At 56.2% G+C, this 26,193-nt stretch overlaps 5 protein-coding genes across 5 annotated transcripts; 2 read left to right on the top strand and 3 right to left on the bottom strand.

The window, feature by feature from the left end:
* CkaCkLH20_06675 (uncharacterized protein) lies at window positions 1-947 on the bottom strand (the record flags this gene model as incomplete). Its single annotated transcript, XM_038889392.1, has 2 exons — window positions 1-689; window positions 740-947. The coding sequence occupies 2 exons, from the start codon at window positions 945-947 to the stop codon at window positions 1-3; spliced, it is 897 nt and encodes a 298-aa protein (XP_038745204.1).
* Window positions 948-1,876: 929 nt separating this feature from the next.
* On the bottom strand, window positions 1,877-6,032 carry CkaCkLH20_06676 (uncharacterized protein; the record flags this gene model as incomplete). The annotated part of the gene is made up of 4 exons (XM_038889393.1): window positions 1,877-3,078; window positions 3,152-3,993; window positions 4,109-5,720; window positions 5,783-6,032. The coding sequence occupies 4 exons, from the start codon at window positions 6,030-6,032 to the stop codon at window positions 1,877-1,879; spliced, it is 3,906 nt and encodes a 1,301-aa protein (XP_038745205.1).
* A 1,903-nt stretch (window positions 6,033-7,935) lies between these two features.
* On the bottom strand, window positions 7,936-18,045 carry CkaCkLH20_06677 (NLI interacting factor-like phosphatase; the record flags this gene model as incomplete). The annotated part of the gene is made up of 9 exons (XM_038889394.1): window positions 7,936-7,970; window positions 8,044-8,139; window positions 8,241-8,448; window positions 9,996-10,295; window positions 10,344-10,493; window positions 10,542-11,657; window positions 16,936-17,041; window positions 17,100-17,759; window positions 17,816-18,045. 9 exons carry the CDS (start codon window positions 18,043-18,045, stop codon window positions 7,936-7,938), a joined length of 2,901 nt encoding a protein of 966 aa, XP_038745206.1.
* A 2,015-nt stretch (window positions 18,046-20,060) lies between these two features.
* On the top strand, window positions 20,061-22,686 carry CkaCkLH20_06678 (ABC transporter transmembrane region 2; the record flags this gene model as incomplete). The annotated part of the gene is made up of 4 exons (XM_038889395.1): window positions 20,061-20,690; window positions 20,741-21,796; window positions 21,848-22,301; window positions 22,352-22,686. The coding sequence occupies 4 exons, from the start codon at window positions 20,061-20,063 to the stop codon at window positions 22,684-22,686; spliced, it is 2,475 nt and encodes an 824-aa protein (XP_038745207.1).
* Window positions 22,687-24,561: 1,875 nt separating this feature from the next.
* On the top strand, window positions 24,562-25,872 carry CkaCkLH20_06679 (uncharacterized protein; the record flags this gene model as incomplete). The annotated part of the gene is made up of 2 exons (XM_038889396.1): window positions 24,562-25,151; window positions 25,212-25,872. 2 exons carry the CDS (start codon window positions 24,562-24,564, stop codon window positions 25,870-25,872), a joined length of 1,251 nt encoding a protein of 416 aa, XP_038745208.1.
* Between the last annotated feature and the right edge of the window lie 321 nt (window positions 25,873-26,193).

Raw genomic sequence — 26,193 nt, forward strand, 5'->3', positions numbered from 1 at the left:
TTAAAAGATGCTGCAAGAGTTGCAAGAGTCCTGAAAAGTCCTCAACTCAAACCAGAGTTTGTTGTTGGTGTTCATGGTATCGTTTTTCTCGAATATCCACTGCTTGAGGGCTGCCGTCACGAATTTCGACAGCGGCTCGCTCTTGTCTCGCAACCGGCTTTTCATCCAGCGAAGCAGAGCGGTGTACAGACACTTCAATCCGTTGATACCTTCACGGCTCAAGGAAGGCTCCCCGTGGTCGAAAGTGAGCGCGACGTGCTCAGGCGTCACCATAAATCTGACGCTGGACCAGGCGACTTGGCGGTGGGGGAAGGTCTGCGCAAAGTGTGTTGCCTGCTTAGTTTCTTGCGACATGCCAGCAACATGAATATTTCCTTCCGGACCATCGCCCGATTTGACAAAGGGAATGGGAACACTCCAGGGCTGCATCCCGTAGGCGTTCTGGAAATCGACCAGGAACGGGTTGGAGCACCATGCTTGGCACGGCTTGATTGTCCAGGTCGGGCGCGACTCGATTGGGCCGTACGCCTTCGTTCCCAGGAAAGATACGAGGTCATCGATTATCTCCTCAGGAGAGTCCGTTGTTTCGACTTCGAGGAGGAGCCAGTCAACGTATGGCTTGCTTTGCTGGATGTATGGCATGTCGAGCCATGGGTAATTGGTATCGTTGTCAGGTAAGATATTGCATCCTGCAGATTGTCAGTTACCAAAGTACAACGACTTTCGGGAGCTTGGTTACCTAGCTGGCATCGCAAAACCTTCATGAGGTCCCGGAGCAACGAGCACCATGGCAAGGGAGGAGAGTCGGTCACCTCAGAGGGTTCGTGGTGCTTGAGAACGCTCTGGACAATGACACCGAGACGCTCCGTGCTAACCTGGTGATAATACTCGATATCAGAGATGAAAAAGGAGAAGGTCTCGTGCCAATTGATGTTGATTGCCTCCATCTTGAAATGTAGATATGACGATGAACGTTGCGAGGGTAGAACGGGAAGAGGTTGGCGGGAAGACAGTGGGGGTTGACAAAGCCATTATACGTGATGGATGGAATCAACCTCGTGCCTGCCACTTATTACTTCCCAGTCTTCCTTCTCATTTCTTCCTATCTCTTTCCTTCCTATCTTTCTCCCCTCCTTCCTTCCTCTAGTCTCCTTCACTATTGTCCCTAGCTTTTTCCAGTCTATTAGACGTATGGTATAGCTGGTGCTTCTTACTTAACTTTTCCTACCCAGTTAGTGAGCAAGAACTACCTACATATAGACTCTTTCCGTCTCACCACTCGTGCTAGGAAGGGATATAGGAAGAAAGTAGAAAGGAGACTGGGAAGGAGCAGAGGCCGACGCGAAGTTATCCAAATCCCAGCTTCTCAAGGCGAGGAGAGGTTGAAGGTAGGTACTCCCGCCCAGTCTGGACTAGCCGTTTCCTTCTTAGGACTCTTCATGACCATGGAGCAAATCTCAAAGGAAACTGCGAGTTAGTCAGTGACTAGTGGTATAGATCCTTCCCAGGCACGCAGAAGATGCGAAAATTCCGATCAATTGCATAGTGACTTCCTAAGTTGGGTCTTGTCCAAAGACCCCAGGACAAGTCGAGTTCATTGCCATGCTCAGCAGAGGAGTAGTGACCCACCACAACCGGTTTCAAACCACAAAATCTCAATGTCCCATCAGCCTCTTCCCCCTCGAGAATAACATGGGACGCATGGGGTCTTAGTCCGCGGCAATCACCTCGTACACTTTCTCTTCCCTATTGCACTCTATGAGAAACAGACCCAAGATGTTATTGCAGAACTAAGTGGTATCTCTGTTGTGCTCTATCACGCATCCCTCAAAAGCCAACCAAAAATCAAGAAGAAAAGGCGGATCAAAAAGATTCATCACGAAGAACTCGACTGTCCCGGCTTCCCGCTCATCTTCAGACTCTCCTCCATAGCCTTCTTCAACTCCTCGTCCTCATCATCACCGTCAGCCCCCTCGCGCCCCTTCCCCTTGGACGCCGTCCGGCGGAACTCCTCCTCCGCCAGGCTCTGCTTCTTGACGTACTCCATGACGATGTCCTCCTCCGTCCGCGCCGCCTGGTCACGGCTCATCTGGTCCTTGTGCGCCGCCTCCGACGCCTCGATTGCCCTCCTCAGCTCCTCGTCATCGTCGCCGCCCCCTTCGTGGTGCTGATGCATCTTGGACTCCTCGAGGGCACGCTTGAAATCCTCATCGTCCTCGTACTGTGGTGGCGGCGGGGCATTCTTCGACGCCTCGAGGGCCCGCCGGTACTCCTCCTCGTCATGGGGTTCCTGGGCTTGCTGCGGGGTGGTTCCCCCAGCGGCGCGCGCGGCCATGCTCTGCTGGATCGCCTGCTCAATGAGGCTCTGGTACTCTTCATCCGTGATCTCAAGGTCGGCGTCCTTGAAAATATCCGGGTTCTTCTCGTCCAGCAGGCGCGACGAGGAGGAGGAGGAGGCCTGCTGAGGCCGAGCAGCGTCCGGGAGGGACTGTCCGCTGCTGCGGATGTGGTTGACGCTGGCCCTGATGGCCTGCTCGACGGCCGCGTCCTCGTCCGCGTTCCCGCGCGACGTCTCCGCGACGGACGTCCGGATGGCGCGCTCGAACTCCTCGTCCTCGGCCACGCTGGTGCTGGTGCTGTTTCTCGACGGCGACTGCGGTGGCATGTCGCCCTCCAGTTCGGGGACGAGCGCCTCGACGTGGCCCTTCTTCCACGCCTCCTTCCGCGCGTGCAATCTCTTCCGCTCCTCGAACGACAGGTGCTTCGTGTGCGACCAGCCCGTGACGGGAGGGGACAATCCGGCGTCGGGCTGCGCGGGCGATGCCGACGACGGGCCGCCGTCGCCCTTCTTCTCGCGCTGCTCCTTCAACTTCATGGCTTGGAAATTCTTCAGGTCGAACTTGATGTTGTTCCAGCGCACAATCACGTCCTCACGCTCTGCTTGGCTGGCGTCTCGCATTTCCTGCTGCCCTTGCTTCATGCGGGAGGCGATGATGTAGTTCTGGACACTTGTCGCGAACGCATTGCGCAGCGTCGCATGAACGCCTTGCATGGTGTAGGCAGGGATGGACCAGACAGCTGGCGGGGGCAAAACGTTAGCATCATCGGATGAAAATTTGAGAGTAGGGCTTGCGGGAGGGGGAAAACTCACCAGACGCGGGCTTGAAGATCAGACCGCCAATGCCCTTTCCAAAGCCTTTGATGAGGCCCTTTCCGCCTTCTTTTTCGGCGCCCTTGAGTGGCTGCATGACAAGGCCGCCGATGCCGTCGAACATGCCAAAGGCAAACTCCTTCCCGGCAACCTTGAGACCGCTCGAGAAATCAGTGACCTTCTCCTGCGGCCGCACCATCTCGTCGCCGTACAGTCTCGGTGCGTTTCGAAAGCCCCTGGCCAGGCCAAGGCACACGTTCATTGGCGTCTTGACGCCCGTGGTGACGATTCGGCTCACGCTCGTTCCGGCCGCCACGGCTGTGTCGACGCCAACAGCCACCGGTGAAGAATCTCTAATGGCCGGTTTCTTGCCTGGGCTTCCCGGGGGCCGGCCGAGGCGGGACTGGTCGGACGTGGTTGTTTCGGAGGGGGCGATGGAAGACGAGTCCGGTCCGCTGAAGACCATGGACGGGGTGGCAGATGGCGCATGGGAGGGAGTCGCGGATGATGTAGTCTCACGCGGGGACAACGGCAATGTCGGCGTCGAGCCACCTTCCAACATGCCTAGCTGTGTGGAAGACTCGGATGCATGCGTGCTGGGAGGCGCCATCGACGCCTGGTCGCTTCCTTGGGCAAGACTTGTGCGAGAAGTCGAGCCCTCCTTGAAGGGGATTTCTGGGGGCTCCGGCGTCTTGTCCCCTTTGCTCCGGCTCTTGAAGATTTCGCGAGGGAAATCGGCGACGGCCATGCCAATATTGCCGATGTCTGTTACCAGTGACGATGCGACCGCCGAAACAGGGTCCCATGGCTGGCCGTCTGTGATGTATTCCTTGGCTCGGTACCTAATTTGTGTTAGTGATAATCGTGTGACGGGAGCAATGAACAACTTGCAGCTTAAGGTCAGAATATCTGATCAGACCCCTATCCACCAGGACCGCAGCGACCATGGGACTCAACCGAACTTTGGTGCGCCTGACACGCCACGCGGCAGCTCGACTGGGCTCAATAGAGCATCGAAGAGCGTCGGTATCCAACTGGTCATGGAAACTCTTGCCGCCAAGATCCGTTCCCTTCTCCTCGCGGATCTTGTGGCCGAGCTCCTGCGCTCTGCCCTGAGTCTCGGGCTTCAGGCAGAACTTGATAGCCTCCGCAAGCTTTTCCCCCGTGAGCTGTTTGAACGGGATGGGATCCGGGCCGGCGCCGGCTCTGGAGATCATCGCGCCCCAGAAAGGCTGGTCTCCGAAGAACGGAACCACTATCGTGGGCTTGCCGGCCTGGATACCGGCTGCAGTGGTACCGGCACCGCCGTGGTGACAGACGGCAGACACGTGTTTGAACAACCAGTCGTGCGGTACGTTGCCCAGCATGAAGACGCCTTCGGGGAGCCCGACATCCTCAGCACCCAAGCCTCCCCAGCCCTTCGAAACAAGCGCCCGCACACCCGTGATGTGAACGGCGTCAAAGATCATCCTCGTGAGCGCGTTCGGGTCATCCACCACGATGGACCCAAATCCGATGTACACCGGAGGGGGGCCCGCGGCTAAGAAGGCAGCCAAGTCAGGGTCCGGAGTAAACGCGGAAGCCAAGTTCAGGAAGTAAAACCCAGAAATGTCGATCTCGTGGCCCCAGTCGTTGGGTTTCGGAATGAGTGCCGGCGACCAGCAGTACGTGTAGGGAATGCGCAGCCTGTTCAACACACCCGGGGCCCAGATCAGTGACATGGGGTCTAGATCCAGAGCTTTCTCTCTGAACCGGTTGATGACGTCTCCCAGGCCCTGCCATGTCATCATTTCGACCAGCGCGTACGAGACGTAGTTGGTCATGACGGGGTCGGTGTTGGTCGACTGAATGTTCGCCAACGGATGCGGGAAAGCGCGGGTGGGCGTCCACGGCATGGTGAACATCAGATGGAGCGGTATGCCCATCTTCTCGGCAATATGGATGTGCGCAAAGCTCGGGGGGTTGGCGATAATCGCGTCAGCGACAAACGGCCTCTGCGAGGCGTCTCCAGGCAACCCGATCGAATCGTCCATCGGGGCGTCTCTGCCGTGGGGTTTGGGCGGCGGGCCGAGCCCGTCTCCAGCCTCGATACACGAGCGCCAACATCCTAACAGGATCTCCTGAATTCCCCTACGGCGCTTGCTGACCTCGCCGCTCTTGAGCGTGTCGAAGCCGGGCATCAGGCCGGGGTTCTTGACCATGAAGGCCATGAGCTCGGCGGGGTCGCCGCCGATGTTGAAGAACTCGAGCCCATTCTCTTCAACGAACTTCTGGAACGTCGCGTGCGTGGCTATGCGTACGCGGTGGCCGTACGTCTCCTTGAGAACCTTGCCGAGGGCGACGAAGGGCTGGACGTCACCTCGCGAACCGACGATCTGGATGACGACGTTGAGCTGCGGGGGAGGGGTCTGGCCCGGCTGGCCGCCGAGGGACGGGGGGATGTACGCCGGTGGGAGGGGCCCCGAGGGCCGCTTGTCGGCGAGGAGCTGGCTTCGTGCGATGGTCGGGGCGAGGATCTCGGCGAGGCGGTTGCCGCTCTGGTTGATATTGATGTTTACTCGGCCGTCGCCTGCGACCCGGGGTTAGCCCGTCGTTCCAAAAATGAGAAACCGCGAGAGAGTTTCCTCGTACCTGTCACGTTGGCGCCGGCTTCCACGCCCGAGTGGGAGAAGTGTAGCTGGTCGGGGAGTTCGCCGTAGGCCGGCGGGACCTCGCCGTCGGCCTCCAGAGACGGCAGGCTGAAGCCATCAGAGACGAGAGCGTCGGGGACTTCCTGACTGTCGGCTCTGTCGAGGTCGAAGTCGCTAGTCTGTTGGGACGTGGGAGGAGGGGCAAAGCTCGAGCTTGAGCTCGCGCCCTGCTGGTTTTTGGCGACCGTCATAGTGCGGGGTCGTAATTCGCCTACTGGGGTATGTTGGAAGGCCAGAGGCGATGGAGGAACGATTGAGAGTGGGAGAGAGAGGCGTTGAAATATTAGAACATCACGATCGGGTTAGATATTTCCCATGAAAGAGCAGGTGTCGCCCGCAGCTGAAGCAGGTGTTGGTCCTTGGCGAAGAGCTATGCGCTAACGTAACACCGTTTCAATGCAGAGGCGCAAGATAAGTGGTACGAGAGGGGCAATCACGAAAGGGTAAAAGTTAAGCAAGCTGTAGTGTTGGTTGTCGTCCGGTGGCACTGGCACGATCAATCCGATGTTGGACTGAGAAAGGGGACAGAGGATTTTAAGATGCATGTGGCAGACCAACACATTTCAGCCCCGTTTCATCATCGGAGCCAAAGATCAAGCTCGCTCGCGGCCCAGACCCTTGAGCTACGGCAAGCTGGAGGCAACCTAAGGTGGGGGAGACGCGCCGCTGCTGCGCTGACGTTCCCCGCCCAGAGGAGGTTCCTCAGCCCGGTTTACCATGGATAATGACAATGCGTAAAACTGCACCGCCATTCAAACCTGTTGGCCAAGATCAACTACGTACCCTGCTGCGCGGTAGCGCTCTCTTCAAAGGCGTGTTGCCATTCGTGCACTTGGGCTGGCACGGATGTCACCTCCCCACGAAAGAAGAAGCAGGCAGCTATGACGTCCAATCCGGATGGGGTCGTCCAATGGATTGCGGGCCGGGGGCTGAAGATCCTCCAGTGGTGGGCAGCGGCGTTGAGCGTTGTTCTGAGTGGTTTGGACGATTCCAGGTTAAACGCCCCCCTCCGCACAGCCACAGGCGACAGGGTTTGTTGGTCGACGCGTTGGTCTGTAGGGACGATTCAACTCCAACCATTCAGGCAACGAGAACATCCCGTGTTGAAGTTCTGTCCCAAGGTCTTTGGAGTTGAGAGGTCTCTTGCGAATCCGGCCAAGGCCAGGGGACGCGTGGAGTAATTACACGAGTCTAGACCAGCGGAGGTCAACACCGTAGGCAGACATTTTCAAGCAACATCTCACGCCTCTGTGACACAAACAACTCAAACAAAAATCAACGGCTTGACGACTGAAAAGTCACCTATAATCATGGTTCCAGAACAAGTATCCACAACTGACAGCTGTTAAAATAAAACCAGAATCCGCCAAGGACACAACTCAACCAAACAACCGTCTTCCCGAATTCAGAAGGTCTTTTCATGTCCCATCGTGGCCGTGGTGGGCTCTGTTGGGCTTGCACGCAAATGGGAGGCGCGTGCCTGTGATGGATTTCATTCCAACTCCACACCATAAATGATGAGGCCCCGTTCACCGCGGTGGACCGAGTGGATCGCTGCTGCTTCAGGTGCTTCAGGGAAGTCAAGAGATAAATAAGGTCACGAGCTCGCCAAGTCTAAACAGGTCACCTCAGCCTCGGGCACACACATTGGTATCGACATTAAACTCGGCGTTCGACAGCAGCTAGTCTCACAAAAGTCGCGTTTCGCCAGATTCATACGCCAAACTGAGTTCCAAAAAAAGCCGCAGGTGTAGATATAAAAGTGTAAGAAAGAGGTATAATACAGCGGCGCGCATCAAGTCATGCTTTTTCTCTGTGTCGGCCCTCCGCCGACCAGATGCTCCTCCTCACGCGCGATCCCACCGTCCATTATCGTCAAAAGCTTTGCCATAGTGTGTGTGTTGTCTGATATATGTGATGCCCACGCCCATGCCCATGGTTTCCCGTGTCTGCTGCAGAAACACGGTGTCACGTTGGCTTCGTTCCCCTCCGAGTCGGGGTGTTCAGGGGAGCGACAACACCACAAACTGCGTCTTCCATTGGTCTTTTCGAGAAACATCACATCGCCGTTCCCTCAAGCTTCGGGCAGCTCGTTTAGCTGGAGAATTTCCGGGTGATCTTGGCAATGACTGTAATGCACGTGTCAGTCGGATCCCTTTCACTGGAAACCGTGCTTTTGCGGTCAGAGGGCCAAGGACTTACTGTGAAGAGCAACGACGCTGAAGATGAAGACAAGGGAAAGCACGAGGACGACAACGGGGTCGACCTTGAGACCGGGAGACTCGTCGGTGTACAGCCCTACAATGACGACGTATTAGTACTTTGTCCATCCGCAGTCCAATAATCGCCCATTATTCGACGTCTGCGGGAAGCGTCCACGGGGAGGCAGAAAGACATACTCAGCATCGTGCTGCTGCTGCCACCGGCGCCGGCGGCCCTCGTGCTGCTCGGGCGCGCATTGGCAATCTTCTCTTTCTGGTCGGCGGCCGCGCGGCGGCGGATGGCGGTACGGGGTCCGCCGGGGGGAGTGGGCGAGGAGGGACGCGCGACGCTCGCGCCGGAGGCGGCGGCGGGCGAGTTAACGGGAGAGGAGGCACGGGGGGAAGACTATTCGCATTCGCATCAAAAGTTAGCAATAATGTTTCTTCCTAGCATAGCATTGCATTGGCAGTGAACGCGCGCAGCACGCGCAGCATCAATCGCAGACAAGCACCGCGGACTTTCCCGGTGCGAATGTCGTGCCATTGAGGGATGTCGCGTGCGAGCTGCAATCAGAGCCTCGATCGAATTGCAGACTGGGAGCTATCCGATGCTATATCAAGATCGGGAGGGAGGAGAACTAACCATTGTAAAGGAGCGTGACAAAAAACTGATCCCAAGATCGCTGCAGGATTTCGGAATTGGGTCGAGAAGTGAACAAGTACAGAGGTCGAATTCGGTCGGAGCGTGGATGGATGGGAAAGATAGACGTCGAGCTTGCTGGCTGGGGTCCGGCTACGTTGCGCTCAAAAGTGCAGAGTTGAGGCCACAGTTTTGGAAAGGGGACCAACGGCTGACATTAGGTTCTGGGGGTCGTGGGATTTTCCGACCCGACGTTCCAGACCCCCCTGGGGCGGCGAACATACCTACCTTAACGGGTCCCCCTGCCCGTAAAAAAGTCACCTCGGCGGACAGCGCCTAACCCAACTCCACAATGGAGCCCTCATCCTGGCTCGATCAACTGATGAAAGCTCTCGCGTGGCAGACATGGTCATCCCGTCTTCCGAATGTTTACATCAGGACCCTTGATTTCGCGATACTTTGCTTGGTTGATTATTTTTGAACGCTTTCATTGAATTTGAGGGGGTACTGTATATCTAGGAAGCAGCCGCTTTCTGCAGCCCAAACCCATCCATCTGATCGGCGCCAGCTTATGCAGCACTTGATGAAATACAACGGAGTAAGGCTTTCTTTCCCTCTCAACTGTCCTCCACTTCCGCTCGACGGTCGGCCGGCTACACGGGCAGAAAAGAGAGAGCCTGCTTGCAGACTCTATGGGGGTGGTAAAGTGACGTGGTGGGTGAGTGTGTGTTGTGTGTACGATTCAAACAGAAGTTAGAGAGAATGAACAAAGGGAAAACAGTGAATATCCTGCCACAGAAAAAGGGCATCCCCGGCCCAGAAGAAACCAACACGAGGACCCATGGTATCCCTCCCCGCCTTTTTCCGTGACGATTGGTCTTCAACAACAACAAACGGGCGTTTTTTTCTCGTGGGGCTCTTTTCACTTCCAAACCACGGGGCGCCAGAGAAAACACCAAAGGTGCCAGAACAGCGTCAGTTGCCTCCAGTCCGGCCATCCCAGGCTCCAAAGTGCCTCTTTTTTGTTCCCTTCCGAATCCGAGGCTTTTTCGATGAGAGTGTCATCCTCGAGGTCCTTTGAAAGCGGCCCCTAAGCTCTTTGCGTACAAGCCGCCGTGAGCTGGCTCGGTGGTCTGGTACCTCCGCCGTTGCTCATTATAAGGTAAGATTAGACAGTGATACATCTACACCTGCTGGAAACGATCCATCGCAACCCAAACGCCTTCCGCTATGATGGGACCGCGGTCCTGCAAATTTCCTCGGGGGTGATGAACGAAGAAAAGAAATTGGTATCTTCAGCTTCAAAGTGTAACGTCGAGAACCAGGCTGACGTCCTGGACATCCGACTTTGCAAGGTCTTCTAGAACGGGAATCAAGTCCAACAGCTCGTTGTCGTGTGCGTCAGAGAACCAACTGCTGATTGGAACGGCGTGCTGAGGGTGGAAGATGTATGACGTGGGAGAGTTGTCGATGATGATCGTATCCTTCAAGTCTCTTCCCACCTGGGAAAGATCCTTGACGTAGTTTCCTTGGTGATTGTAGCAGCTCTCACGGAACAGCCTGTGGTGGACGACCTTGTGAATGTCGAGCTGGTCCAAGAGCGGGTCGCCATACTGCCGAATGTTAGAAGTGATCGGGAGGAGCAAGATGAGAGTTCATACCTTGGAGACGGACGCGGTAAAGACAACCACTTCGTAGAGCTCGCCAACGCGCTTCATAAACTGATCCACGCCCGGTCTCTTGATAACATACACATTATGATAATTGCCTTCGATTTCTACGGGTATAGTGAAATCGGCTTGATGAAGGATCTGTAGGCGGTCAGTATTGCAACGCACAAGCTGGTGTTATAGACATACCTTGAAGGAACTGTGAACCAGGGTTTCGTCCAAATCGAGGACAAGACATTTCCTGCCTTTATGTTCGGGAGCAATAGCGGGCAGTAGGAATTTCTGCTCGGCAATAACGGGACCGGCCAAATCGACAGATCCGTTCTCGGCATTGGCGCCTGGGGCCGGCCCTGGAGGAGGCCCCGGAAGCTGTTGACTCGTCGGCGCGTCCTCGACCGGCGGCGGTATTTGCTGCTTGGACTCTTCGGGCTCGGGCGTCGCGTCCGGCATCACCTCGTCTCCCTCGGCATCCTTCTTTTCCGGCTCTTCAAGCTGCGCCTCCTGGAGCGTCTCGCCCTTTGTGTTTTCGACGGTGATTACCGGCGCAGCGGTACTGGCGCTAGCACCCGTGCCGGCAGCGGTCGCGTGCTTCGACTCGGAGCCCTCCTGACCGCCGACGGTAGAATCGTCGGCGGTAGTCGTGTTGGAGACGCGCTTACCCTTGTACTCGTTACCGGCGGTCATTGGTTGTTCGGGTTGGGGCTGCTTTTCCTGGATTTGCGGCTTGTTCGTTGCGGTCGGTTGCTCCTGTGGGGTCGGCTGTCGGGACTTGGCAGTTGTCGGGCGCGCAGGCAGCTTGTCGAGCTTGTGTACGGCAGGGTCGTCGCCGTTCTCGATGGCGTTTGCGTTGTCGGGGACTCCGCAGCAGCCGAAAAGGGCGAAAAGACCTCCCTTCTTCTTCTTTTGCGGGGGATTCACGGGGGAGTTCGGTTGGGTGTTGCCAGGGGTGTTGGTCGGTTCGGTTTCAATGCCGGATCGGTGGCTGCCGACGCTGCCATTTCGATGGCGTCCCAGAATGCTGCCCTTGGACTCTTTCGATCGTCCGCCGATGCTGTTTCTCGAATCGCTGACTGTGATTCCGCTCAGCCCTGTCGAAGTCGGAGAGGATTGATTGCGCTGCGAGGAAGACCTCGACGGTACATGCAGCAGACCCCTACCCTTCTTTGAATTTCCACCCTCCTCTGGTGCGAGAAGCACCTTTTCCTTGGACATTTCTTGGCTTGACTGGCCGTTCTCTCGAATGTGCGGTGTGATCTCGTCGGCTGGGTTGGATGATTGTGGCTTCTCGGACATGATGCTGTCGAACTGGATCGGGGATGATTAGCGAAACGGGTCAAGCGAGCGAGCGTACGCAGACACGCAGCGTTGGGGAATCAGGAGGGGCTGGTAAAAGTCCCGGTGGTGATTCTAGATGATCCATGACACCAGTTCCGCCTCATGCTTCTCATTCCAAAGGTCTAAGACACGGCCGAGGTGCTGTTGGCGTACTTGTGCTGCAGGCGCCTGGACACGACGCACATGTTGCGCGCGGGAAAGGGGCGTAGCGACGAAGCGAACGTGCCACTTCACACAAACAAGACAGGATCGCGCAGTGGTGATTTGATGATGTCGACATGAGAGCGTGTCTGGCGGTGGATGGAGTAGGGAATGAAGATGGAAAAAAAAGAGTGTCGTCACTCACTCACCTCCTTTCTTATCGGGTCCGGCAAGCTTTCCCAGAATCCTCAACCCCTGAACTCAGCTGATGTTGGCCGTTAAAGGCCAATTCGGAGTGCTCGTCGCGCGGTCCAGATTGAAGGGCACGACAGTCTCGAAAAAGAAGGATCGACGCGGAGGACGATGGATGGAATGAGAGAGTAGGAGGGAGGGCGAAGCGAAGCGACGGTCCTTGGAGGTAGTCGGTCGAACGCGGAGAATGGAAGATGGTTTGGGCTCGGTCGCGCAGGAAGCGGCGCCAATGGAATGAATGAGTGGGCGAGGCGAAAGTGGCTGGGGGGTGCTACTGCGGTACTGCGCTCAGTTGGAGTCAAGCCAGGCCTGGTTCGGGGGGACGGAGGCGTGAGATGCTGCGCTGAGAGGCGGCGGTGGTGCTGTAATGGTGGTGTTGGCGGTGGTGGTGGTGGTCGAATCGGACGGGCGAAAAGTGGGTGGAAAGCAGAGAGCGTTTGCAGGGAATAGCACGACAGGCGGCTAGAATTAAGTTCGCTGTAACAAAAGTGAAGTTGGTGGTTTTTGTGCTTGTTTTTCAGTGCGAATATCTCGAGTCGAGTCTGACAGTTGGCGCTTGACGGAGGTGGGAAAGAGAATAAACGAAGCCCGACCTGGTGAATTGTCGAAAGATGTGTGTAAAAGCGAAAGACGGGAAGAATTGGGCGGCAGGCTTGCCAAAAGAGATTACGGAGTGAGGTAAAATGGATTTAGGAGGGGGCTAATAGGAGCAGCAATGGTGAGGTGAGCAACAAGACAAGTCGAATGCAGTCCAGGCCACGCTTTCTGGTGCAGGAAAGAACAAGGCAAGACAAGACAAGAAATGACACTGGACAGGCCAAGGTCAAGGTCAGTCAGGTCAGGTTCAGGTTCCTGGGGGAAAAGGACGGGAAGAAGCCAGGCGCAGGCGCAGCGGGTGCGGGTGTAGGTTGCAGGTGCAGATGCAGATGCAAAATGCAACGAGTGCAGGAAGGCGAAGAGAGACAGACTAGACCTGGAGACCCGGGACTTCGACAGTCAGTTGGACCTTGGACCTTGGGGACCTGGAACCAGGGCAGGAAGAGGACGAGGAAGAAGTGCCTATCAGAGGCTGAAAGAGAGCAAGACGGGAGCAAAAGAGCATCAAAGGCACAAGCGAGATGATTTGCCTTTGAAAGCAACGCTGGATGGGGGTGATGAGGGTCGACCAGGAGCTGGTCCGTGGTCTACACTGCGGATACAGGTAACATGGGGGGTTTGCAGCTTCCTGGTCGCTTCGTCGCTTTCTGGTCTCTTTCTGGGCTGGGAGCGACGCTGAATGGGTGTGGGTGGATTTCCCCGTGAGATTAGCCCGTCCCGTCCTGGTAAAGCAGAGGTCCGGCCTGCCAGATGGGGCGCGATAGGGGACCACCCAGGATCACTGTGTGGCCTCGGAGTCGGCACTGCTCGGTTTGTGCACGGCCCATGCGATTAGTGCAATTTCCACACCGGCTTCAGGGGGGAAACCACTGAGAAAACACTGTAAAAGTGACGTCTGCCATGGACACTCCACAATGTGGGTCGGGTACCGCACTGACCATGCTGACAGCATCACACTGTGTCGGAGACCAGACGACTATCTGCCTGCATCAGACGCCATGTCTCATCTCCCATTTCTCACGGCTGGACTGCCAAGCTCATATTACAAAAATCTCCATGGTGGGAACACAAGAGACGTTCCATCCCGGCCATCACGCAGCACCAGCATTCAGGAGCTAGAGCCTGAAATTGCCCATTCTCTTGTTTCCTTTGCTAGGTCCCCCAAACATCTCTGATCTGGCAGCGGTGCAGACCGCAGAGATTGCAAAGCTAGATTCAGACCGATATCTTTGTTGACCACTGCCGTCGAGCCGTCAATATCTCGCCCACGATTCACCGAGTAAGGTAAGCCAGCCGCGATTACACCGAACCGAGTCTTCGAGAGTCGAGACGATGGCGCCCCATAAATTACACCCTCAGAGCAATTCCAAAGAGAGAACAACAAACCCACTCTGTTCCTGCTCAGACCTCTCCCATCTCACATACCTCCCTGGCCCGTCGGTCCGTCGTCGAAGCCAGAGACATTCTGACGAGAATTGTCTGACTGCCGTCCAGCAGAACACACGAACACCGAGTAAGTCGCCGGGTCTGACATCGCTGAACCCACTACTTCACAAGGTGCAGTATCGCGTCAGACGTCTGCCTCCCGTCTACTGCGTGTGGAAGCCGGCACCTCATCAGCGTGCCTTAATTAGCTTCGACGGCAAGAGTAAGCTCGCATGTGGTGGATGCTGCCGCCGCCGCCGTCGTCTCCTGCGAGCGAGCGTCTGGTCTAACGCCGGACCAGACAGGGTAAGGTCAGCCGGGCGGCTTCTGCTTCAATGCGCGCCGGGTCCCCCGTCCACAATCCACCTCTCAGTCCCAACTCTCGTGCCGGCCGCCGCGACACCATTCGCCATTTGGCTAGCAACGCAGTCCAGAGTCCAGCCCAGCAGCTGCTTGGCCTGCATCCGTCCGCGCGCGCGCGCACCCCCCAGCTTTCCCGTCACTTCGAGTCTGGAAGTGAACCATCATCGTCACCCTTGGGCCGGGCCGGCCAGTGAACCAGTCGCATCAGATGTGATCGGGGTTTGCATGAGCACCCGAGTTGAAGCTCAATGTTCAGCACGAGGTAAAGCTAGCAGCGACCACTACTAATCGACGACACCAAAGAGGCAACCCAGGATGGTTCCGAGACCTTGCTCGCAGCGCTTCGAGGAAACGTACCTCTCGCCCAATTGGCACAGCACGCCAGGCGAACATGGATAGGGCAAACTCCAACTGGCAATATCCTCATGCACTAAGCTCTGGCAGCGGGCATCCGCCCAGGAGTACATGCAGCTAGCTGTCCATCTCCGAGCCTGTTCGCCCTGATTCTGGGCCAGACAATGGTCATTGATTCCATCCATCCACTCATCTACTACCCGCCCGAATCGTCGCCACTAAAAACGTGCTAGCTGGGGGGAGGGTAGGTAGTGAGAGTGATACGGAATACCCAGCACTCTCACAAGATTGCGCCGACCATCAATTCGAGGTCGTCACGCAGGAACTTGGGTCATCCCTCGAGGTTAGACAAAGGCGGAAATAAGCCCCATTTCGATCGATACGAGTCAAATACAGAAGAGACGAGGATAATCATCATTCTGCGATTCACGACTTTAGAGACAATCTCGAAGAGAGAAAAAAGGGCTCAGGAAATCCAGCCAACCACAGGGGGAGACGGGAAGCTCTCGCAGCCAGTGGGGATCCAGACCGGTTTGGAAGCTCCTTCCTGATTGGCCATGTTACCGCCCGATTGAGTGACGGATCTTGTTTGGCAGGCACCTCATGCAACACTCAATCCATGAAATCCATCCCAATCCCCATTCCACTGCATCGCGAGGGAGAAGGAGAGAGCCACCCACTCAGGCACCGCACGGCGAGAGGCCGTAATTGGGCAATACCGCCGTACGGAAAGGCTCGCCCGATTCCGCACCCGCCGCGACTCACACTTTGACAGAGATCGCGACTCGAGGCCCTCCATCCCCATCACACCCGGGACGACCTTTCTCGGCTCTCCGGTCGTATGTACCGTAATGGAGCACCGTACGAATACACATTAGGTACGAACGCCACAGGAGACTTGGCTCTGTGGTGTGGGCGAGGGTGCATTCGCCTCATCATCTGTGCCACATCCGTCTGGATCACGGCGGCACAAGGACCTGCCTGACTGACGAGCGAAGGCGGGAAAGGAGGTCTCGGCTGCATAGTCCGCCGCGCGTACCGGCGAGTGTAGTACAAGACACGCAGGCGGGTGACATTGGATGACAGACCTGGCGTCGCCCTCAGGAGTGGGAGTGCGAGTTCGACTTCGAAGGACATTTCTCCCAGGCAATGGAACCCGGGTTTAAGAAAAAAGAGGCTCTCGGTGGCGGACATTGGAAGCTCTGGTTCTGGTGGTGTGTGGGGTCGCCCTTCCCGTGCCGCCGATGCTTCTTTTTGCGGGGATCCCCCATCTCCATTCTTTTTCAACGTTCCCCTTCCCGTGTGCTAGAAACGAAACACATCTCTCTCCAATGTTTGTGTCCGCGTGACATTCTTTCTTTTCACGACGGTTTCTTACCAACAGACACTAGGTAGGTCATCATCTATGACGATGAACACGAGGTAGGCACCCCGTCGGCCGACTACCTGGCCAGATGGCCCGACTCGGGAAGACCACCACCACCACCCTACTACCATCGTACCTGTACAGGCTGTACAGGAACAGGTTTTACTGTTGGTTCGGCCATTCCAAACGACCAGACGTTCCACGCAGAGATGCTGTGTAATACATCCCGCGCGACGCACGTCGTGGTTCCTGCGTGTGCTGTATCACATCTCGCGATCCGAGACCACGTCTTCAACCTTCCAGTCGAAGATGGCACACTCCGGGCCGGCGGACGGACATGGATGGGACCTCCCGCCGCCTCCAAGAAGATTATGAGAATAGGTAATGATGGGGAATTGAGTCAAGTACCGACGCCGTCTATCATGCTTTTGTCCCCAGAAGTGCTCCTGCCCGCCATGCCTTGCCCCTCCATTGAACGCCAAGGAATGCAAAGATATCAATGTCACGATACCAACCCCATGATGATGCGCACCCCGTCGTCGAGTCTTCCTTAATAATTCCCACTCAGTCATCTCACCGCCCTGTCTTTGTCATAATCTCTTTCTCTCTCTCTCTCTTCCTCTCTCGCTCTCAAATTATGTGCGAGGCTGCTCGAGACCCCTAGACTGAGCTTGGCTGGTTCCCCCACTCTCGAAGTATATCTCTCTCGTCAGACGCAATTGTCGTAGACTCATCATCCTTGACACAGACCTCGAGGATCCCGAAGTTCTGGATATCTCGAGGGAAGTCGTACTTGGTGTACTCGTCCCGGAGCATGTCACCCACCCGCGACGCAAACGGGTCCGTGTCCTGGTACCTACGACAAGACGTCAGTTATTCCTCGGAGAACACCATCACCACAGCTCAGGTCCTACCTCATCACCTTTTCCTCTTCGGGCTCCATATCCGGCAGTCTGCCCTTGAAGCTCGATCTCGCCGGGATATCCAACTCGGCATTCCAGATCATGACAGCAGGCCTGGCCAGCTCGGTGACAAGCTGCTTCACGGGCACGTTCGGTGCCACCGTGAAGACCATCGTCGTCTCGTCGAGCTCAATGAAACCCCGGACGCCGCCGTCGATAATCTTGAAGCCATGCTTTTGGAGGACCTCTATCGATGCCGGGGAATAATCGGGATCTTGCAGCATCACCGGGACCTCTTTCTCCATCACCTCAGTCATGATCTCGCCCATGATCATCGCCGCCGCGTGCTGAAAGTAAGGGCGCTCATCCCGATCCAGATCACCCAGGCCGAAGCATATGATCTTCTCCACTCCGACGTCGGGCAGCGGTAGACTATATAACCTGTGGACGAGAGCCTTGCGGGTGGCGCCCGCGCACCACTTCCGTATACACTCGTCCCACATGTGCGATATCGCGTCCGAGTCCAACCTTTCAGGTCTCATTCCGTACTCCCGGACGCAGGTCGGCATGACCGTGGAGAACGCGGTCATGATACGTCGTCCCCTCCCGCTGGACTTCATTCCCTGGACCAGACGCTGGATGGGACGGAAGTCGATGGCGAGATGTTCCACCCTGGGCAACATTAGCAACTTGCTGGTAGGGGATAAGCCTTCCCTCGAAAAGCTCACCTGTCATCTTCACCTTTGACCACCATTCCTGTAGTCCGCGGGATCCGAAACTTGTTGCCGTCGATACCGTCCATCACGATGTACGGCGTCGTCTGGTGCAGCTGCTCCTCGGCATCCCTGAGCTGCGCCTTGGTCCAAAGCCTGGCTCCGGCCTTGTAATAACCCCATATCTGCTGGGCGATCTCGAAGTCTTCTTCCTCCGTCACCTGACGATTCCACAACTTCGCCATGGCGGACGGGGCTTGGCGGTTCTGTCTCGGCTTCGCGGCTTGGTCCTGAGGGATTTCGTGTAGAGACGAACTAACAACCCGACAGCCGGACGTCAAGAACACCTTATATGACGTTTACACAACGTGTCATCCTGCAGAAGGAACGATGCGAACCGAATAAAAAGGACTTTTGTTCTTTTTTTTTTTTTTCTTGCGTGTTTCAGGAAAGCATGTCAGCTAAGGTTGGTCGCTACTGCAGTCGCGAGCCCCAGTCAGAAAAAGAAGGACCCTGGAGATTCTGCTGCTTACCCGTTTTGGCCGGGGTGCCACGGATGCGGCCACGATGCATGCAGCCTTGCAATGTTGCGGTCTCGACCCAACCACGATATGGCTTAGGTTAATTACCTCTCATAGTGACTCAATTGTTTCTCAGACTTTTCGGTTTGGAATGCAAATATGGTCGCAATTGTGAAACTAGGTGGCCCTGGACGAACAATGTTTCAACGTGATGTTCATTGTTAGTCAACTGAAAGCTTACACGTCGTTGTCTAATGATTTCAAGATTCGTCATTACCGTGCTATCGCTTCATTTCCATCAGTATTCGTGACCTGTGTCAGTCATAGAGTGTTCTAGAACAGTGTCGTATCAATGGTAACGGCTGCAAAGAGACATCTTGGCAATGACCGAGAGGTTTGGAAACAGCTATTCCGTGTTCGCCCATAGTAAGTCACCGTCTTTTCGTTTCCGACTTCGAAATCCAAACGGCGTCTTTCGCGAGAACGTTGTAGACTTGGTTCCATCCCCAAACCTCAACGTCCTGGCCTTGTTTGACTGGCGTTACCAAGTCAGCCATCTCCAGAAGAGAAACACAAACAAAGGTTGCAGGTTTCTTGAACTTGATATATGGTTCTTCAGCTACAGGGTTAGAACATGTCTTCGTTGCGAAACCCACAAACGATGCCGTTCTTGCTTGTGCGGCAAACCATGTCTACCACTCTGCGCCTCTTGTTTCTGTTTGAAGGCCTGTGTAATCATAATTGATGACAGGGTACCAGGGCTATCAGGCAGCAGCAAGAGTGATCACAGAGGTAGCAGATAATGGTTGCAACGGGGGAAATACCTTTAAGGAATATACGGTTCTTAGAACAGTGCTGGTTTGCTTCATGGAATTGCATTTTTGACTTCCAAACTCTGGCGGAACACCTCACCCATCAAGCTTCGTATCATGAACCACTCCAGCCTCTGGATATCAGAAATTAGACATCAGACGCCTCATGTCGTGAGCATATCTCATCATGTGACGGCAAGCTGCACTGAGGACCGGTTCCCCCACAACCGATTCTGGGGTTGTCATCTGGAATTCATCCTTTGCCGGATGTCATTCGTTCAGGCCTCCCCAGATCCTAGCGAGTTAGCGTCATTCCCACCCGAAACCAGCCACTCACAAGCCAGATTTATTCTCGGTTCTTTTTCTGCAGTGGAGGACCCCAGGCCCAGGGGGGGGGGGGGGAGCTTTCCCCAAGTTATCCACCGGTTCGGGTGTTAGGTACTGGCAGTGCCTCGGAACTCCACCGTTCCCCCGGCCTTCACATGTCGTAATTGAATCACGAGCCAGCCAGCCCGTACCGCAAAACCGCCCCAAAGCACAAACACCACCACCACTACCTCCACCAACACCCGCCATCCGTCCTCCTCCGAATAACAAGCGACCGACTCAGGTTTCCAATGCGACCACGTGCTTAGCCGGACTTTTCGCATTCCCACTTCTTCTTGCAAGGCTGTCACAACGTCCGTCAGCCAAGCGAAGCGGAAACAAGAACAAAACACCATCGTCAACCGCATCGTGTTCTCTTCCCTCTGCCTCCCCCACGCATCCCGAATCGCCCTCATATCGTCTGCGTTTCTCCGTCCGGTGATGGCTGCGCATTCGTAGCAAGCAGCCCTTCCCATCCGCGGCGCAGCCTGCGCGACTCGATCCCAACCACGACAACCGAACCACCCGTAATCATCGCCACCCGCATCCCTCCTCGCCGCAATGGCCGAACAATCGACGCTCCGCCAGTCGGCAGCGGAAGAGGCCATCGCCGCCTTCTTCGAAAAATACTCCACCCTCATCCGCACCCGCCTCCGAAACACCTCCCGCACCACCCGCCAGCTCGCCGTTCTCGCCCTCGCCACCTCCATCGTCCTCAGCGCCGCTGGCGGGAGAAGGTGGTGGAAGCGTCGCCGCGAGGAGCGCGACGAGGGACGTAAGCTCGTCCGCACCAACTCGTGGCTTCACAACAAGGACGGCTCCCGCACGATATACGTTCCCTACAAGGATGGCACCTCCAAGGTCGTCATTCAGACCACCAAGCCCTTGACCTTTGAGGCGCATCGAAGGCTGTTCTTGAACCCGCCGCGCGTGTCCGGGCTCGGCGACGGCACTGTGCCTGCGGCTCAGACGAAGCCGGGGCTGAACCTGGCCTTTCTGCACCAGTTTTTAAGCCTGATGAGCATCATGATCCCGAGATGGTCGAGCAAAGAGGCTGGCCTTCTCTTGAGTCATGGCGTTTTCCTGATGCTGAGAACATATCTTTCGCTCGTGGTTGCTAGACTCGATGGTGAGATCGTCAGAGATCTAGTGGCTGGTCAAGGGAAGAAATTCCTTTGGGGCCTGGCCAAGGTATGTCAAGTTCATTGCGTTAACCGTAAGCTTGCTGACCGGAATCATAGTGGTGTGGTCTCGGCGGTTTTGCGTCGTACACGAACGCGATGATCAAGTTCCTCGAGTCCAAGGTGTCCATTGCCTTCCGGACCCGACTTACCCGATATATCCACGATCTATACCTCAACGATAGCTTGAACTACTACAAACTCTCCAACTTGGATGGTGGTGTTGGCCAAGGAGCCGACCAATTTATCACGCAAGATCTAACGCTATTCTGTGCCGCGGCCGCGAATCTGTACTCGTCGCTCGGCAAGCCATTTGTTGACCTGATGGTGTTCAACTACCAGCTCTTCCGTTCCTTAGGTCCGCTGGCCTTGACGGGTCTTCTGAGCAACTATTTCTTAACAGCAAGCATCCTGAGACGGCTGTCTCCACCTTTTGGCAAGCTCAAGGCTGTCGAGGGACGCAAAGAAGGCGACTTCAGGAGTCTGCATGCGCGCCTGATCGCCAACGCCGAGGAGATTGCCTTCTACGGTGGAGCGGATATGGAGAAGCAGTTCCTGAACAGGGAATTCAAGTCTTTGAAGAACTGGATGGAGGGCATTTACATGCTGAAGATCCGGTACAACATGCTGGAGGATTTCATCCTCAAGTATAGCTGGAGTGCGTACGGCTACTTGCTGTCGTCGCTGCCAACTTTCCTTCCCGCATGGGGTGGTCTCGGCGGCGCAGCAGAGATGGCCGAGACTGCTGCCAAGGGCAGCAGAGAGCGTGGCCGTATGAAGGAGTTCATTACTAACAAGCGTCTCATGCTTTCGCTGGCCGACGCTGGCGGTAGGATGATGTATTCCATCAAGGACCTCTCAGAACTGGCTGGCTACACCAGCCGAGTTTATACGCTGATTTCGACACTCCACCGGGTACATGCCAATGCGTACTATCTGCGTGGACAACCCAATGAGTTGTACTCTCTGTCTGATGTTCAGGGCACGATTCAGAAGGGATTTGACGGAGTTCGTCTGGAGGGCGTTCCCGTTGTGGCCCCAGCTCTGTGGCCAAATGGTGGTGAGGAGTTGATGGAGTCCCTTTCTATGGTTGTTAGAAGAGGAGAGCATCTTCTGGTGAGTCAACTTGTTCTTGAGGTGGACCTGATCCAGTACTAATATCTTCAGATCTCCGGTCCCAACGGCGTTGGCAAGACGGCTATTGCTCGTATTCTTGCTGGACTGTGGCCAGTCTACCGCGGGCTGGTCAGTCGGCCCAAGGACACCGGTCAGGACGGCATCATGTTCTTGCCTCAAAGGCCATACCTCAGTATCGGTACTCTGCGTGACCAGGTCATCTACCCTGATGGCCACCACGACATGCGCGAGAAGAGGAAGTCCGAGGATGACCTGAAACGCATTCTGGAAGAAGCACGCCTCGGATACCTCCCCGACCGTGAAGGCGGCTGGGACACCCGCAAGGAGTGGAAAGACGTTCTCAGTGGTGGTGAGAAGCAGAGAATGGGTTTCGCCCGCATGCTTTACCACGAGCCGCAATACGCCATTGTGGACGAGGGAACCAGCGCCGTGTCTCAGGACGTTGAGGGTCTGCTTTACGAAATGTGCAAGGAGAAGGGCATTAGTAAGTTCAATGTCTACCGTGAAGCGATTTCTTTTGCTGATTATGAACAGCGCTCATCACCGTCTCCACCCGTGCCTCCCTCAAGAAGTACCACACCTACAACCTCACCCTCGGTATGGGCGAGCGTGGTGACGAGTGGGAGTTCGAGAGGATCGGAACCGAACGCGAGAAGATGCACGTCGAGAAGGAGTTGCAAGACCTTCGCGAGCGCCTCGAGCAGGTGGAGACGTGGAAGACTAGACGACAGGAAATCGAGGAGGAGCTGTCTCGCGTGTGGGTCGCCGGCGGCGACACATTAGATCCCCCATCGTACGCGGAGAGCGAAAGCGACAGTCTGAAGGGCAAGGGTAAGGAGGTAGCCCAGGAAGGGCAGGGCGATGCTTAGGCTGGGAGGAGAGTTTTCAATTGGACTACTACCGCTGTACAACTACAGGATACACGGCTCAGGCGGAAAAGACGACGAGATTCTGCATCATGTTGTAGAGGCGGACCGACCACGCCAGCGACCTGGAAATTTTCTGTTCATAGACTCTGCGATGTCAGTGGCTTCAGCACCAATACACATTCGAACATAAATACCCTCCTCGCCGCCGCACTTTCGTCGTCCGTTGAGAAGATCGCTATTACGGATATCCGGCTTCCTGGGCAATAGTTACCGCCATTTATTACCCCCACGGCATTCCCACGTCGTCGCGTTCCCCCTGAGTCCTTGCCTAAGTCGGCTGAGGCTTGAACAGAGGGTCCTCATCCATCGAAGTCTTCCATCTGCGGTTAACCGTGCAGAGTGACAGAGTCAAGAACTTCTACTCCCGAAAGTACAAGTTTTGGCAGTTGATCGCCGCGCCCCCCCACCATGCTGACTCCAGTAGTCCCTCGATGTGGTTCACGTTGCCATACCGGATCGAGTTAGCAATGTCTTACTATCGAAACCCTTCAGCCAATGACGGCTATGGCTAGACAACCACTATCACCTAGACTCTGGACTATTTGCTGGGCCTTCCGCCGCCGCAGCTCCCGACCTCGCGCTGTCATTCTCATCGACGTCAAACTTCCATTGTCGCGATGGGACGTTTGGCGGTTAATGTCGAGTTGTGCGTCTTTGTGTGAATTTCTCATGTCTTGGCAAGCGCACCGCGTTTTTCGATGACAGCTCGACGTTGTGTAGTCAACGATCTCACAAGCTGTGGTAGTACCCATGATCTCCGATGCAGATTGCATTTGAGCTGAGCCCCCTGCTCGGGATGGAAGCTTCCCGCTGCAAGCAAGCCAATACTTGCCACTGCATACCAAGAACAATCTCAACGATGGTAGGGGATCCGAGAAGAGCAAAGTGCCGCCGCAATTCTCAGCTCTGATGCAGCACATCTCAACGTCGAGACCCTTCATTGCCCCCGGTTGCCATGCGTCCCGGAGGGACTCAGCCGCCACACATCATATCTCACCCATTATGGAATAGTTCTAGGCGCAAACCTGCCAAGAAGCAAGAGCACCACCTCATTCTCAGTCTCCATATGTAATCCGTCACCGAGGCATCCAAAGCAGGAAACCCTGAAACGGGTACGACTTTCCTTTGACTACTCATACATCGCTCCATTCCTGCTACGCCTCCTTTGTGTTTTCTTTGTCTGCCCTGTGGCCCGAGGACCCGGTGTGGTTGCTGGTAACCCCGCGAGATCGCCGCCTCCGAAACAGAAATCGGATCATACATATCTACTGTCTCTTTGTCCTTTGTGTGCTGTGCTCGGCTTAAGCTGAGTCGCGAGGCAGGAAGGGAACACCAAATAAGGCCGCCCCCTTTTACTCCAGGGTCTCCATTGGTGTTTGTTTGGGAAAGCCGATTCTCTCCCTGTGGTGATATATCACGTCTTGACTTCTGAAAGATCGGCAAGGAGAGGCTCTTTTGCTTCGACTCATTGAGTGATCCTGGGGAGAAAGACACAGGAAGTTCCTTCGGTCAAACAGTCGCAAACGTCTGTCGAGAAGAGAAATCAGGTTACACAATTGCAGCTTTGCCATCACGGACTGCAAATCTCGTCTGTACGCCTTCCACAGGACCACAAGCTCCGGCTTCAACGTCTGCCGGATCCAATAGAAGCTACACAGGATAGCAAAAGTGACGACATTCCAATCTCCCTCGACCTCTCACCCAGCCCTGTCCGACATAACACCCGGTACGACCTCATCTTTCAAAGAGAAAGAAAGCCGACTTACACGCAAACCCCTCGCACCGGGTACCACAAACAAACCACCCACTCACACAATGCCCAAATCCCCGCTCTCCCCCTCCGCCATGATGCTGGCAGGCCGCATGCCCGTCATAGCCGAAGACGACTCCCTCCCCGCCGTCGTCCACCCCTCCGACGCACCGGGCCTGCCCCCTCCACCACCGCCCTCCCGGACCACGAAGCCGAAGACGTGGGCCCGCTCGCCCATTAGCAGGCCCATATACCCGTACCCCTCGTACCCGCCCCCGGCCTACAACCCCTCGTCCCACTCCTCCCACGCCCGCAACCTGTCTCGCAGCTCGTCCCGGTCCAGCTCGCGGAGCACGGTGAGCACGCGCAGCCTGATGAGCAGCAGCAGCCGCAGCCGGGGGAGTCCGCCGGGGAGCCGTCCGGGCTCCGGGACCTCGACGCCCAGGAGCTCGTATTACAAGGCCGGGGCCCGGCATTCGGGGCTCGTGCCCATCACGACGCCCGTCGGGCCGGTTGAGGACGACAAGAGCGGGGAGAAGGCGAAGGAGGCGAGGAGGAGAAGGAGGCGGTGGTATACGATTGTCGGGATGATTGTAGTTATTGGCCTGGTCGTGGGGTTGGCGGTAGGCTTCACTACCGGAACCCATAAACAAAAGTACGTCCATCCCCCTCCCTTGCAGCCCGTCGATTTACACGAGACTAACCAAACAAACAGTCCAACCACACCCCAACTCCCACCAAACCTCCCCTCCATCTTCCCGGCGGGCTCCTTCGCCTTCACCACGGCCCTGACGTCCGCCCCGACGAACTGTACCTCCAACCCGTCCACCTGGCGCTGCTTCCCCTACACGACCTACGCCCAGTCTTCCGCGGGCGGTGGTTCCCCCAACGCCTCCCTCGCCACCTTCTTCTGGACCATCGCCCCGCGCAACTCGTACACCTACCAGGTCTCCTCGTCCCCGAACCCCTTCGCCCCGCAGTTCGCGAACCTCACCACGACGCTGCTCGACGGCAACTCGTACAACGAGCGCCTCGTCTTCAACTTCTCCCTGCCCAAGACGGTCGTCCCCTCGGCGGCCATCGCGGCGGACGACAGGGCCGCCTCGTGCGTGTGGGCCGGCACGGCGTTCAGCGCGACGCTGTGGACGAGGCGGAGCGCGAGTGTTGGTGGAGGTGCTGCTGCCGCGGCCAAGGAGGGGAACGCGACGCTCGTCTCGGACGGGAGTAAGTGGGCGGATTGGCCCGGCCAGGTCGAGGTCGTGCAGGTCGCGAGCGGGGGGCCGGAGTGTAAGGATTCCGAGGGGGCGGCGGTCCCGGTTGCGGCTGGGGATGGGGAGTGTGAGTGTCACTATGCCAATTTTGGGCTGGGCGGGTGAAAAGGGGTCGTGGTGTGCTCTGGTGATGGCGTTGAAACGGTGTTCGCATAGCTTGTTATATCTCGAAAGATACCCTTCCATTGATCATATCTATTGTGTTCTATATCGTCAAAACCGTACGCGTACAAGATCGTACCAAAAGGTCATGTGAATGTCTACTTCTATCCTCCCTGAAATCGAAACAATGAACGAGATGATACTCCAAGAAAACGCCAGCCCTGTCTATGGTCATACCGAACTTCCAGCGCCTGTCATATTGTGTTCCGTGTGGTCCAGCCACGGTCTTTCACACATACAAACACACTTTTCCCTTACATGTAC

This window comes from Colletotrichum karsti (assembly GCF_011947395.1).
Source record: "Colletotrichum karsti strain CkLH20 chromosome Unknown Scaffold20, whole genome shotgun sequence".
Lineage (NCBI taxonomy): Eukaryota > Fungi > Ascomycota > Sordariomycetes > Glomerellales > Glomerellaceae > Colletotrichum > Colletotrichum karsti.